The sequence below is a fragment of the Ursus maritimus genome, unplaced genomic scaffold (genome assembly GCF_017311325.1).
Source record: "Ursus maritimus isolate PB19 unplaced genomic scaffold, ASM1731132v1 scaffold_20, whole genome shotgun sequence".
NCBI classification, from domain to species: domain Eukaryota; kingdom Metazoa; phylum Chordata; class Mammalia; order Carnivora; family Ursidae; genus Ursus; species Ursus maritimus.
The window spans coordinates 30,988,449-31,004,392 of NW_024424453.1; the positions used below are offsets into that span (position 1 = coordinate 30,988,449).

Below are 15,944 nucleotides of genomic sequence, written 5' to 3' on the forward strand. Positions count from 1 at the left end.
AGCAACTTCACCTATTTCCTAACTAATAACAGCAACTTCATACAGAGCATTTTGGCTACTACTGTTCCTCCTTTCAATATTCAGCTATCATAAGATTAATGCCAGATGGCATAATAGTATGCAAACGCCGGGTTAGGCTATTTATAATAATCATTTACTGAGCACTTACTATGTGCCAGATACTATGTGCCAATCTCATATGGGGGGTGCCTGGGTGGCTCAGTTGGTTAAGCATCTGCCTTAGGCTCAGGTCATAACCCCAGGGTCCCTGCTCAGCAGGGACTCTGCTTCTCCCTCTCTCTCTGCCCCCGCCCTCTGCTCCTTTTCTCTTTCTCTCTCTCAAATAAATAAAATCTTTAAAAAAAAAAACAAAAAAAAAAACCTCATCTGGTAGGTCCTATCAGTACCCTTATTTTATAGATGAAGAAACTATAGCACAAAAAGCCAAATTATGCTAAGTGGGGATCTGGCATTCAAATCAGGTTGCCAGGCTCCACAGCACATGCTCTTAAATTCCTTCCTCTCCCCCAAGTTTCTGATTTCACCCTCTTAACTATGTAAACTAAGTATTATCAATCCCAATTTATAGATGAGGAAATAGAAGCTAAGAAAGGTGAAGTAGGGTTAACCCTTGAACACGGATTTGAACGGTGCAGGTTCACTTACATCAAGATTTTTTATAGTACAGTAAATGTATTTTCTCTTCGTTATAATTTTCTTAACATTTTCTCTAGCTTACTTTCTTGTAAGAATACAGTATATAATACATATACAAAATATGTGTTAATTGACTTTGTTATCAATTATCATATGGCTTCCAGTCAACAGTAAGCTATTAGTAGTTAAGTTCTGGGGGAGTCAAAAGTTATAGTACATTTTCAACTGGGGGAGGTGGCGCCCCTAAACCCCACATTGTTCAAGAGTCAACTGTAATTTGCTTTAAGTCTCACAACTTTTAGTGGTTAAGACATGGTTTGAATCCACTTTTTTTTCACACTCCCAAGATACTGATATACCATGTCAAAGGAGAATACCAACTATAAAAAGAAAAGCAATAATATTCTATGTATTTCAAAACAGTCCACTGAAAATTCCAGGTTATACACAAATTCTTCTTAAAGATGTTTAAATATGAGAAAAGAAACAATGTTATGATAATGAGAAACTGCCCAAAAAAGGCCTGATTACCCCTGCAAGTTGTTAAGAACTGTATCTTTTACTACGAGGCCAAATAATACAAACTCAGTCAGACACAAGCATGTACCATGCTCCCATCTCACCACCACTCCCTCTCACGTCAATAGATAATATGAGAGTCAGCTTTATTAGTCATGTTCCTTTTACTAAGAGATCAAGAAACAAAAGCAACCTCTAAGAATACACCTACTTTAGGCTACTCTCTTAAATCTGGTAACACTCTTGAAAGCAGAAGTTACTGATGCTATTTAAGATACAACTAACAAGAAACAGGTATATGAGTGCATTTAATATTCTTTGTCTCTTGTGAAGAAAGGATTTGTCTTTCTGAAATCTGTAAACCAAGACAAAGAAGAGAAAGCCTCAGAAAATTGATTTTTCCTTAACACCAGACAAAAACATTACTGCTTTCAAATGCCGTTTCTAAAGACCCAATTAGACGGTATAACTCCTCTGCAGTTATATACTTTAGTACTTCAGAAAAGGTTTTCCACCAATTATCCATCTAGAGTAAAACTGAGCAATATAATTGTGCCTCTTGTATTTCCCACATGTCCAGGGGTCTCATGAAGTAAAACAAATTATGCATATAAGAAACATCTATCCTAAAATTACCAGTTCTACTTAGGACAATTGAGCTTACATTCTCAAAAACGGAAAAACAAGTGAGAAAGCAACAGATAAACCCCATTGCATCTCCTCTGTACCAGTTATAGATTTTAAAAACCGAAAGATACAAGAAGACAAATTGTAATTTGTAAGTATCTTTCATACATCTTGCAGACCAGAGGGGAAAAGAAAAGAAAGATTATCACACACAAGTCAGAAGTCAGTCCACAGAATAAATGTGGCTGTTCAGGGGAGAAAATAATATTCAGAGTTCTTCAACGCTTCTGGAAAATAACCAGTGCTGTGTAATGAAATGCATTAAATATTTTAATGAGACCAAAGGAATCAAGTAACATGTGTATGGTAATTTAGTGGTCCAAAGTGTACAGTGGACAAACAAGTTCCACTGTCAACCTCCTAAATTATGTTTTGAAATAGGGAGGAACTCTAAGAAAGGAAATCACCTCATAACATTCTGTTAAATTCAAAGTTATTTATTTCTGAACTGAAAAACAAATCTGCGTTAATAAAAAATTGTTTCCTTTCTTATAAACTAATCCAGTCACATACCATTATCAAGGTTTGATATGCAAATATACAGAGATGCAGTCCATCCCCTTCCCTCTCCATTTCCACTTCCCCTCGAGTGATTCCTTTCAAATAGCTATTTAGCACAGATGCTATCTGAAATGAAAACTTCCCTTCCATTCCCTAAGCTAAAGGCAGCAGCTTTCTCAGGAAAGCAGAATAAAGCTCAGTCAGCCCACAGTACCTTAATTTCCGAAATGCCCTGTGTTACCAAAATAAAAGCTAGTATCCGAAGAAAGCAATTCCTTGTATACTTCACAAAGAAAAAATAAAATAAGGAAAATTAAAAGGTGGAAAAAGAAAGGCAACTTAAAAGCAAACCACCACACCCTCAACTCCGCGTTGCAACCCATCTGCCAGGGGCCTTTACCTTCATTTTCCATCGAAACTGCACTTGGGTTGATGGCTACAAAGTCTTTAGTGTCAGCCGCGGCCACACTGGAAATAGAGAGGAGAGGAGGACAAGGAAGAGAAGCCCCCGGAATCCCAGGCTGTCACCCCCTCTCCCGGCCACACGTCCCACGGCTGCTCCCACCACCCCTAGCAGCAGCATCTGCAAGAGAAACCAGGAGAAGCGGCGCTGACGACAGAGAGGGCGAGGAGGGAGACCCCCGCCCCGCCACCACGTCGGGAGCCCCCAGATCGCGCGCCCACCCCCTCAGCCACCCGCAACGCCCCCAGCTCAAGCCGCCGGGGCGGCGCCCTAGAGACATCCCAAGCCGGGGTACCCCAGACGCTCCCTCCCTCAGGACCTGGAAGTTTCTGGAAATAGGGGGCAATAGGTAATACCGGTGTCCTCCCAAAACCCCAGACCCCCTTCCTCCGGGCTGCGGGGGACTCACCCGCGAGGCTCGCGGGAGCGCCCCGCGCGCCTGGGGCGAAGAGGAGTGGCTCGCCGAGCGGCGGCGCCAGGCAGGAGCCTGCTCCGGGCGTGAGGAAGGAACGAACGGAGGGCTGTCGGGGAGGGGAATGGAGAGGAGGTGAGGGGACCCGTCACGGTCGGCACGGCCGGCTCGGCGCGGCCGCGCTGGTCTGCTCCCGCCTCCGCCTCCTGGGCTCGGCCCCTCCCCGCCACCCCCCGCCCCAGCACGCCCGGCACTCCCGGGTCTGCCGCGGACCGAGCTTTGTCGCTACTACTTCCGCTGCGAGAGGAGCGCGCGCACGCGCACTCGCACGCACGGGCGCAGACGGCGGAAATGAAGCGAAGGCCCGGCCGCCCTCCCCAAAAGGGCTCTGGTTGGGTGCTGAGAAGTCCTGTGGGAGGGTGCGCCGGGGCAGAGCCCCGCCCCGGCCCTACCTTCCCTGTGGAGGCTCCTCGCTGACCCCCGGGGACGGTGCCCGCCCGTTTCTACGCACCTACTGGGCGCTAAGGTCGGAGACCCACCCGCTTCCCAGCCCTGGCCACGCATTCTCAAGAGGCAGCCGAGGGGTCGGGCCAAGCGGGCAGGTACGATGATGCTCCCTGTCCCCGAGGTATTTGAGCGCCCTCAACAAAGCCGACATGGGAAGCCCCTCCCGTCGGGGTGGCCGTCACAATCTCGGCAGGCGACGCGAGGACCTCCGAGGGAAGGGGCGAACGCAGAGGGACTCTGGTGTTCTCACTGGGACTTCACACCCTCACTTGCAGACCCCTATTATAGCTGCTTTGCTCTGACTGCGGGAGCAGGTCATCGCGGGGCGACTTCCCAAAGTTCTGTCCCGCTAAGGATCTGCTGAAGTGCCTGTGTGTAATGAGAACTCAAGGATCAGCCACAGAGCTAGAGGGAGAACTCAGCCTTTTCAAGTGTGGAACCCGAAAGGTTGGAACAACTAGAAACTGAGCAGCCAGAGGTGGAAGCCTAAGAACGGGAATTACCTCCGGCCACTGGCTATGTCTTTTGCCAGTTGAACCTTTCCCTTGCTCAGCATCTCACCCAGACCCCTCAATAAGTGACTTTTTTTATGGACAGTTGATGTTAATAAGCTTTGGTAAGCAGGAATAGAAGACCAAACCGAAGTCTTCTCGCACTCAAATCCACTAGAGGGCAGGGCTACACCTGCTGAGTTCGACCGCATCCGCCACAAAGAACTGTAAAGACCGCAGGAGTCCTCACTTGTGTGCTAGAGGTATTTTTCTCCATCAACACTTATTCTCATTAAAAAACTTGCCCCTTAACTCAGGTCCTCTAACATTTCCTGATATGTTCTCTGACCACATGTTCAACGTCAAAATAAACAAATGGACCGGGTTACTTGTCTTCTCTAGTTAACCCCGTGGAACTAGTCTAGGATCAAAAGTTCTGCACAGCTTTCTAGATTTACTTTTAAATTAAGATACACTGAGATTTTATTCAACGAAGTAACTTTTAAATCCCAAAACAAACCATAAAAATCAGGGGATTTCTAGTCTGAGTTAATATCTATAACACCCCTTTGGCTTACATGCTTAGGGATTTTTGACCAGCCAGTGGTGTTATAAACCTCATTTGTAAAACAATGTGCTATCTCTTGCTCAATGTTGTAATCAATTTGTAATGATTATTAGATACTATGCTTATTGGACCTTGACACCACAGCCTGGTATTAAAAACATAAGCACCAGAGTAGAAAATGTAAATGTAGACATTATTTGATATTAACATATGATCTTACAAAACAGAGGATCATTTCCCCTATACAGAATTTGATATTGGATTGCCTTAATTAGCTCAGACATTTTTTCTTTTTTTTAATTATTATTAACATATAATGTATTATTTGTTTCAGGGATACAGATCTGTGATTCCTCAGTCTTACACAACACACAGCGCTCACCACAACACATACCCTCCCCAATGTCCATCACCCAGTGACCCCATCCCCCCAAGCTCAGACATTTTTTCTAAGGTAACCTCAGAATCATCTGTTGTGTACTGCAATACCCCAGCATTAACATAGAATTCATAATTAACTCCCCCAAGGATATATCACCCCACGGCTTAAACCTAAAGTAGCTTACACTGGAATTTTACTTTTTGGTTGCCTAAATTGTGAAAGCCATTGTTCCTATTACTAAGGCCAAAAAGAAACTGGATAAAACCAGCTTTGTCCAGAAGAATTGTTACATACTGCCTGCATTCTTAATCCACCATCAGTCATCTCACAAATTGCTGGGTTTGGGATCAGCAAAAGCCTTTAAGGATAGCTGGTTCAACCACTCAGCTGATCCTTCAGCCTTATCAACACATCTCCACAGAGTGATCCTCTATTCTGTGTCTGAACACCTTTTCTACCAAGCTAGCCAATATCAGTAGCACCAGCTTTGACTTCCTATGTAGATGAAAGATAGCATTTATTAACACTGTTCAAGCCAGAGCAGTAGGGCATGCTTGAGCCATAAGCTTCAGAAATCCTCTTCCTAAAAATAAAAAAAAAATTTTTTAAAGAATGAAAAAAAAATCCTCTTCCTTCTTTCAGCATTCTCTCCTCTGACCAGCTAACCTGCCATGACACTTTTGTATAGCAATCTCCACCTCCTCATCTTGGGGGAAGGGGACTAAAACATACATACACTGCATTACATCATATACATATTTGTGTGTATATACATTCACCTGTACGTATACATACATATATATTATGATATTTTAGATACAGGTGTATGCATAATAACTATCCTTTCCCTCAAAAGATTGTTGTGAGGATCTGATCAGGGGAGACAAGCTGTAAATTATAGACACTATGAAAGTATAAGATTATACAGAGAAACAAGCAAAAGCATGGACTATTAGCTAGCTAGAATGAGATTTAATTAGATTAATGGCAATGAAATATATCATGTTCAAGTTCCCTCTGTTTTCTTCTTTACAAATCAATGCTCTAAAAATCTACTCATTTGGTTCTGAATATTTAACCTACAAAAATTAATTAAATATATCTGATACAAAAAGTATTCCACATATGAGCAATAAAGGGGAATTTGTCAGATATCTCTGCTTGTGGGAAATAGTACAAATAGGGAAGATTGAGAAGGATAGTCATGGTGTTCTAATTTTATTTATACTTCACCTTATTACACAAAGGCTGTGAGGCATCTTGTTTTTAATAACCAATTTGATAGCTGGCATTTGTATAAACCTGGATGATAAATATGTGGCCCTTTACGATTGAAAAATCAACCTGGAAAAGGTTATTTTAAAATCTTTCCTTAATGTTTTATTTTAAAGGCTATTTTAACCTTGTTTTAAGTACCAAAGGTTAATAGTGAAGGAATTTTATCTAGCTGCTAGAAAAAAAAGTCATTTTTTTTTAAGGTGGATATTTTAAAAGCATATAAAGACACAACCCTTTACTGGTATAAGCTAACCTACTCAAACAGTGCAATGGAAGTATTTTTCTTCCTGTGAGAGAAAGGACATGCTAAGGGTCAAATTGGGGGAAATACAGTCTTACTATAAGAAGTGTCATATCGAATCAGTGTCTAATAACCACCTGCCAGAATTGCTGTAAATCTGCTTGGTTCTGGTCTTAGCAGTCCTGGAAGAGTAAAAGTTAGAAGCAAGAATAAAAATAAAATGAGCTCATAAATGATCTGTGTTTAGTTGGCTTTACTAGCACAGAGATACCCAAGTACTTACAAATATTTTACCAGCCCACAAAATTGCATAGTGGAAGCACTTGCTAGCATTTCCTTGCTGAAACTGAGCAGAAGAAACTAGAGAATGTAAAGTGTGCTTTTTTAATTTTTAAAGTTTATATATGACTCAGTTTCCCCATTCAATAAGTTCTGAGCCTGTGGTGATATTTGGGATCTTTGGTATTCACTACCAATCTTCTGGATTGGAGGTGAGGGTAGGTGGGGGCACAGATGAGGAAGAAAGGGAAAGAGGAAGAGCAAAGTGAGTATGACTACCATATCCAAAAGTCATCTCTGGACTTCATTGTTTCCACGAAAAATAGACATACAATATTCCATATTACATACACGCCAAGATTTATCTTGAGGTAAAAATGTACTCATTTAAAAGATACTCTGTGTAGTTTCCAAACTGGCATAATTCATCTTTGGCCCAAAAACATTTTGTAGTAAATATCTAATAAAGACCTATTGAATAAATGGGTAATCTGGAAAATGATCATCATAAATACATATATGTTGTTGAATGAATAAACATAATCCCACCTTTTTTTAAAAAAAAATATATTTTATTTATTTATTTGTCAGAGAGAGGGAGAGAACACAAGCAGCAGGAGCTGCAGGCAGGGGGAGAAGCAGGCTCCCCACTGAGCAAGAAGCCCAATGTGGGGCTCAATTCCAAGACCCTGGGATCATGACCTGAGCTGAAGGCAGACGCCTAGCCACCCAGGCACGCCCCCACCTTTTTGTTTTTTAAACATAATCCCACCTTTGACTTTGCTACTTGCTACCTATGATCAAACTAAAACATGAGCAGCTGCTTTCCTGTAAAGCAAAAAATTAAGGGATTTTCCAAGGTTTAAAATTGAATTTAAATCTCCAAACCACAAAAGGGTTAACTAGGACAACTTGGTCTGAGCAAGAATAAGTACTAATCATTGTTGGAAGTATTAAAAATTGAGCACTGCTCAAAGCAGATTTAATTCACACCCAGATTTTGAACACAGGTAACCATTTGAAATTAAAAGATAACGATGTTGGGGTGGCTGCCTCCATGCACCAAGGAAAGTTCAGCTGAGCTTGTGCTTTGGGTTTTCATGGCATGCATATCAATGCCTGACAAAGTCAAAAGCACTATAATTTCTGCACAGTCTTCGGTTATTACCTTAAGTATCCAGGAATCTACTCTTAATTCTTGGACAAAACAGCTTGGAGACTAGATACAAGCAACAGCCTTAGTATAGCCAACTACGTGAAGTTGCCACTGGCTGGCATCTTCTTCTCATTTTGTAAGTTTTGCAGATAGGTTGGTTGTCATAAATTAGTTGAAACTATCAGACAGATTCCATATTATATCTGCTGGCCCCTTGCTGTGTTGGCAGTAATAGCTTAGGCCCCCTCCCTGCATGTAAATCCTTCCTCAATTTCATATCAGAAACATTTTCAGTCTCTGTTTACTGTGTTGCACACTGGGGTCTGAGAGAGCTTTGGGAAAGGTTGCATTTCCTCAGGCTACCAAAATGGTACATTTTCACTGAAAAGTTTTCTACCCCACCATTTTCTAGAAGTCAAATATTTTTTGCAAAGCTTGCATCTTTGCCTGAACTTGTCCCAAGTCCTTCCAGGCCCCCTGCAGAAATCATCTCTCTCCACTGTGCTTCCTATTGTGAAAACAAATGAGAAAAAAGGCACAAAAATGCCATTATGATAATAAATTAGAGAGGGAGATCAACAGCACAGAAATTGCCCAAGGTTTTATGAGGATTCTGAAGTTTAGCCCCGGACAGCCATGCAAACAGACCATATTCCTATAGAGCATACTACACAAAATAGAGAACCCACACCAAAGGGATGGTTTGTGAAACAGCTAACAGAGAAAGGAGAAATGCAGTTTGGCAGGATGGTTTGCAAGATAGATGTTACAAATTGACAGAAAGGAGTTCTTGCAACACAAGCAAATTGTTAAATCTTCAAGTTAAAAAATTCATCACTACAAATAATAAGATGGAAAATTAGATTAGCAGCATTTATATATACCTTCAGACAACTTTATTTTTGCTTTTTTGGTTATAAAAGGCAAGGTTTATGTAGCCTATTTCAGAAAATATTAAAAATAACTTGATATTGCCAAATATTCTGTATTTGGGGGATTAAGGAAATGGGGATTCTGGAAAGAAAGAAAAAAAAGCTTTCTACAGGCCAGGAACAAATAAGCTGAAGTGCAAATTTGGAGCTTGAACTGGCCCAAGCTGTCCCTAGTTCAAAGAGTTGAATGAAAAACTATTTTCTAAGAAACTGCGACCTCAACCATAGGAATATTGGTATTCAAAGTGAGCGTTGTCCCTCTCTAGAATATTGAACAGGAAGCTGACAGACTAAAAATGGCATCAGGCCCTATGAGGAGAGTAAAAGGAACTCTCTGTTATATTCCAAATGATAAAGTACGTCTTGTAATGAATGTTACCAGTGATCCTCAAACATCCATTCCCCTCTGGAATCATTAGTCTAAATTAGTGTTTCTCAAAGTATGGCCCCCACTACCAGCAGCATCAGCATTATTTGGGAACTCATTAGCAATGCAAATTCTCAGATCCCACTCAGACCTACTGAGTCAGAAATTCTGGGTGGTTGGACTCAGCAATCTGTGATTTAACAAGCCTTCCCCATAATTTTGAATGTTTGGAAGTGCTGCAGACACCTTATTACCCCACCTACCCCTCTTCCTCTGAAAAGCCAACACCAAGGATGGTAAAGTAGTGATCAGAGGAAAAAAAGTCCTTTAATACATAATTAAGCTAACAAATTAACCAATCCTGGAGGCTGTCCTACTACAGGACTTCCTTTGATATGAGATAAAAAACAAATTATATTTTCTGTTACTTGAAGCTGGAAGCATCCTAATCAATAGAGTCTTAAGTGAGAAAAAATAGTTTGCTTTAGGTAAATAGGTTAATGTATCGGTTGGTTGATGCTTTGGCTGCTCTGATACAAGTTAAAAGAATTCAAAATACTATGACGTATTGTAAATGATAAAATATTAAATAAAGTACTTTAAATATTAAAGGCACTGTTCATCAATGGGAAGTTACAGAATAAGATGTAAGTCAAAAAGACTGAACAAGGGGGGCGCCTGGGTGGCACAGCGGTTAAGCGTCTGCCTTCGGCTCAGGGCATGATCCCGGCATTATGGGATCAAGCCCCACATCAGGCTCCTCCACTAGGAGCCTGCTTCTTCCTCTCCCACTCCCCCTGCTTGTGTTCCCTCTCTCGCTGGCTGTCTCTATCTCTGTCGAATAAATAAATAAAATCTTAAAAAAAAAAAAAAAAAAGACTGAACAAGGGAGTATTGTCTGTTTTTTAAATTAGGTGATTTCGATATTAGCACATAAAGTAAAAAATCGGCTATTAATTTCAGAAACTCCTTTGACAAATTTTACTTATTACCAATCAGGGGTATTTTTAAATTATGTTATCCTGCATGTTATTCTTGAAAACTAGTTAGATTTTAGAATTTTTATTTTCTTATATAGTTGTGTCCCCTGGACCAGACTTTTTTCTTGTTTAATTATTTTTTACTTGTTTACTCAGCTAATGACTACTTAGTGATAGATTCTACTGTGAAATTGCTAAAATAAAATTGTCATAGTCATTTTTTTCCCAACAAACTTGATAAAAACAGTTATTATTTTGAGGTTTGCGCATCAGCTTGTTTCTATTTTCTGGCTTGGAGCGATTAAAAAGCTATGACATTAAGAAAAAAACTAAATATATTCTTCCCTAGTTTAAATGATTAAATTGTTCGTTTTAACCCTGAAAAAGCACTCAGAAAGGTAAAGATTGCATACATGATTAAAGACATTGTATTACTTTTAGGGAAATGAGAATCAATTTTCACTGAACAGCCAACAAAACACATTTGTTTAGGGCTTTTCAGTTGACATAACACTTCCGTGTACATAATTAAATTTAATCCTCACAACCCTGTGAGGTAAGCAGACTAGATCTTGTTAATTGCTTTTTATAACTGACAAGGCTGCGACTCACACAGGTGAAGCTCTTTGAACAAGAATTTCACACTATTCAATGTCAAAGCCAGGAGTCCAATATCCATCTTGGCTCCCATTTCCTTAAAGCTACCTCGGTGACCTATTAGAGAGTATGTGAGAAGCTGCCCTGTTTATTGAATTACCTTTCACAATTTATCATTTTGTTTTGTTGCATCTTTCAACTCAATGGGGCACCCTGAAACCTTGATGGCCATTAATTCCTGAGCCTAGGATATCTGCCCCATAGCTCATTTGATGACATTCAAGAATGGTATTAATTAATAAGGACTTAATTTTACAACATCCTTGGTCATTGTCTACATCTCTTCACTTGTTCTTATTTAACCTTTGGACACTGGGGAAATCATGCTCCAAGCAGAAGCTATTCTAGAATCCCTTGGGTTTACTTTCTCAGAGTTTTGAAATTACTGCTAAAATGGAAGTGTGATCCTAAGAGTAAATAATTACAGACAGGCATTTTAGAGACATTATTCAATAGGTAATTGAGACATGTTCATTAACATGCTTTTTTGAAAAATCAACAAAATACGTATTAAACACATGTTGTAAGGATCTAAAAGCCACTGAACAGTATAGGAATACTGATTTTATCATTCCAAGTGGTAAATTTTTCTTTCTTCTCATCTTATATTTATATATTAACCAGAGTAGGGGCAAGGTAAAATTGAGAGATTTTTGTTTTTAATGTTAAAACTTCATAATGGTTTTAGGGGATGCCTGGGTGGCTCAGTCGGTTAACTGTCTGCATTCAGCTCAGGTCATGATCCCAGGGTCTTGGGATCGAGTCTTACATCGAGCTCCCTGCTCAGCGGGGAGCCTGCTTCTCCCTCTGCCTGCCACTCCCCCTGCTTGCACGCTCGCTCTCTCTCTCCCCCCTCTGGCAAATAAATAAAATATTAAAAAAAAAAAAAAAGACTTCATAATGGTTTTAGATAGTATGAAGGACATACAACGATTACACCTTTTTTATATTCCATTATTTAAGTCAACAATTACAATTCTCAGTTGCCACATCACTTCAATCAGTAAATAGCTACAAAAGAAAGAAATAAAAAGATAAAAACATATTTTAGATTACTCATGATGTGGGATAGAAGCAGGAAAATTTTCACATTTAGTCCAGAAGGCTGACCTATAGCCTCCAAAATTTCAATAAGGATCAAATACATACTGGTTGCTACATATTTAAAGGGTCTCATGACTGCCTGTACATCTCACTGTGAGTTAATACCGAGCTGAATGATAAGCACCAGAGAAATCTTGAGGAAGGTAGTTCTACGAGTAGAAATTCAAAGAAAACATTCATGATCTAATACTCCCTGCACCTCCCCCTTGAGCACTAGGCATATATCCACCAGCTTCATACAGCAAAAGTGCAATTCTTTCCGCCCATAGGTCCCGTCCCTGTGCTACTTAAATAAACTTACTAAGTTGTACCATAAAATGTCTCAAGAATTCTTTCTTGACCGTCTCGCTCAACGATCCTGCAACACTTATGGCAAGACACTGTTCAATGACTTCTTGCATTACTAAGGATTATATAATGCTACTAGGCATAGGGCAGCTATGGTTGAAAATGGCCAGTTAAGAATCTATGAAGCTTTAAATCATCATCACTGTCTCCCTGGCTTTGGCAGTGATTCTCCATCTTCCAAATGGCATACATGCTTGAGAGGGTGCAAACCCTGTCAGCTTTGATCTTTGAAAATATGCATCACCAAATGGTCTGCATTGGTTGCATCAGTGGTTCTCAAACTGTGGTCCCTACCACCCGGGAACTTTTTAGAAGTGTAAATTCTGTGGCACCACCTCAGACCTACTGAATTAGCAACTCTGGGAGTAGGGGCCTGCATCCTATTATTTAACTAGTCCTTCAGGTGATTCCAGTGCTAAAATTTGAGCACTGATTTACAGGAAACTTAAAACTTTCATCTAAAAATATTTTGATCATGCCAGTAGTCCTCAATTCTGAAAAACAGCGTGAGAGTATAAATCAGTATTTTAAGCTTTCTCCAGCATTTCCCAAAAATGAATTAAATTCTTAAAAGAATTGTCTTAAAGTTATAGGACTTTGACCTTCTTTGAGTAGATACCTGTTGGCCTAAAACGAGTTATTTTTAAGGGGGAAAGCACATTAAGATTATAAAGAGATCACATTTCTCCCCTCTTAAATTAACTGTGAGCATCTTATCAGTGTAGCCACAGTTTGGTATGGAGGTAAACAAAAATTAGAGGGGCAATATACAGGCACTGGAGCTATAGTTGTGTTCCCAGCTATAAGTCAGTCTTTGTTTTCTTATTTCAGGTCAGGACCTTTGGAACAATGTGTCTTTGACCAGGTGTATCAACCTTTAGCAGCCTAGTTACATGAAAGAACTGGGGGAAACCTTCGTAAGTAGAAAATGCCATTCTAGTGAAACAGTATATCCCTTAGAGAAATAGTTTCAGCCTTTAAAAACAAAGCATAAAAAAAAAAAAAAGCTGTATAACATTTCAGAGGCTATAAATTTTTTTCTAAAATACATTATACAGAAATTATATGTTGGGGATAGAGCAAAAGGATCATTTTTAAGACTAATGAAATAGGGTTTTACATTATTCAATTGGTGTAAACAATTTGATTACAAACTATGCACTGATAAGACCAAAATACTTCTGTGATATGCTTTGTTTATTTTGAGATGTACTTACAGGCCATAACCTAGTTTAGTGGTAAATATTATAATAGGGTTAATGGTATAGGACACAGTTATAAGGACTGCTTACAATTAAGGGCAGTTATTTGCAGAACAAAGGAAGAGTAAAATGAGTCAAGAGTTTCTAGTAAGAGGATAGGGGCACCTGGCTGGGGCAGTCCTCCGATAAGAGACCAACTCTTGATTTCAGCTCATGTCATGATCTCAGGATTGTGAAATTGAGCTCCATGTTGGGCTCCACACTGAGCGTGGAGTCTGCTTGAGATTCTGTCTCTCCCTCTGCCCCTTCCCCTGCTCACACACACTCTTTCTCAAATAAATAAACAAATCTTAAAAAAAAAAAGAGGAGGAGATACATGAGAAAACTGGGCATTTGAATACATCACCAAGGAGCAAAATACAGCAAAGGATCCAACATAAAGGTGATTTTATCCAGAGACAAGTTACAGTAACTGTGTTATAATTGCAGGTAACAGATGAGTTTGCAATAGCTTGATTACATCTTAATGAATTCTTAAAGACTTTCTTTAGTGCTGTAATCTTTCTATGGTGTAGTCTTTAACAGCAATAATGTGCTTTTTCTCTATGTGTGTTAACTGCCCTGCTTGGAAGGATAGTAAATGGTGTGTTTAATATTAATTACACCAGTGTAGGAGTTTTGAGGTCTGTTGTATTTGCAAATTATTCCATTACAAATAACAAGTCCTTTGCAAATATAAATGGGGGTATGGGCGAGGGACCTTTGAGATTTAGCAGTATCAGAACATCTCCATCTTCATAGTGCTACGTACTATAGAGCAAAATACACTGAAAGAACATCCTCCATCAAAGAACATTCTCTAGCTCCTTCGATGGAGTTGGGAGCTCAAGCTGCTCAGAATAGGACCACATAAAACATTACTTTTAAAGCCACCCTATGGCATGGACTCTTGTGTATTATGTATGGTATAAATATCATTTTTTGTGTTATACCATTTCTCCAGAGCTGGATTTTCTTGGAAACCAAGGAAACTTAAGTTTCAGGGCCCTTCACTTACAGAGGCCCCTTTCAAGGCCCTTAAAGAGACTCTAGCAATGTTCTCGTGGTCTTATGATTTGGTAAAATTTGCAAAGGATATATTTACTGCAATTGATTTTAGAGTTACTCTTTTTGCTGACTTTTCCTCCTTCACACTTCTCCTATCAAGCAGCACTGGGGCACCCAGGGGCAAAATTTTGGATCTGACTTAAAAGAAGTTGAGATGGGGATACGTTTAGATTTCATTTGGATTTAGTGAGGTACACAAATGTGGCTTATAGTCCTGTCTATGTATGGTTAAGTTATTGCTGGCTGTCCTGGTAGAGAAAGGACATCCAAGAATATCTCTACACCCTACTATTCGAAATATTTATATAAATATGTCTACTGCTGCCCAGCACTTGAAGTATGGGAGTGGAGAAAGAGAGCCAGAGGCTAGTCTATGGAACTTTTCTATACTCAAATAAAAAACAAATATAAACTAACTATGTTAAAGGAGTATCTGGATTATTTTTTTATTATCTCTTTAGAGAATGTGAACTGGTGATTAAAGAATCTGAAGCCCAAAAATGTAGAAACAAAATGCCTTAGGATGCATTAGTTAATTAGTTAAAACACCTATTTTTCTGTTTTGTGATCTAAGATTTGTCACCCAAATTTGGGATTTGTTGTGATTTCTTATTCTATTCTAATAGTCAATTCGTCTCTAGTTTAACATTTACAATTTTGTATTCTTTTTCTTAGAAGAAGTTCCCCCAAATTGAATAACTTTCAAACCTCTGTTTAAAAAAAGGGACAGCAGGCCCAAAATGGAGTTATTTATGCTAAGTTTCATGTCACCAAACTGAGACTTAATACCCAATTTAATTACAGTTTTAGCATCTCCCAGGAATGGAATCTTAAATTTGTCATCTGGAATCACCTGGTCAGCACTAGTGAGGTAACCTGCCTGATAGACCCCTGCCATCCCCTGAAGGAAGATGACTTGCCACAACCAATCTGCTTTTTTACTAGTATACTTCCTTTTCCCTTCCCTTCTGCCTGTAAAAGTCTTTTGTTTTGTATATCATCTCAGATCTAGATTCCTCTCCATTCTGGCAGAGGGAGAAGGAAAGGGACAAGTAGCCTCCCTGCTTAGTATGGAGCACAACTCAGGACGTTCAACCGACTGAGCC

General features: G+C 39.7%; 1 protein-coding gene across 4 annotated transcripts in view; it reads right to left on the bottom strand.

The window, feature by feature from the left end:
* The window catches only part of ATP2C1 (ATPase secretory pathway Ca2+ transporting 1), a 160,126-nt gene that overhangs the window by 123,635 nt on the left and 20,547 nt on the right, over positions 1-15,944 (bottom strand). The window contains exon 1 of one of the 4 annotated variants that reach the window (XM_040636817.1): positions 3,237-3,419. The exons of 2 other annotated variants lie outside the window; for them this stretch is intronic. Coding sequence is in view for 1 of the 2 variants with exons in the window: in XM_040636816.1 (XP_040492750.1) it covers positions 2,765-2,770 (6 nt within the window). In the remaining variant the exon portion in view is untranslated. Of the gene's footprint in view, positions 1-2,764; positions 2,881-3,236; positions 3,420-15,944 lie in introns of those variants that run through there. One more of the 4 variants, XM_040636816.1, reaches the window with a different exon arrangement.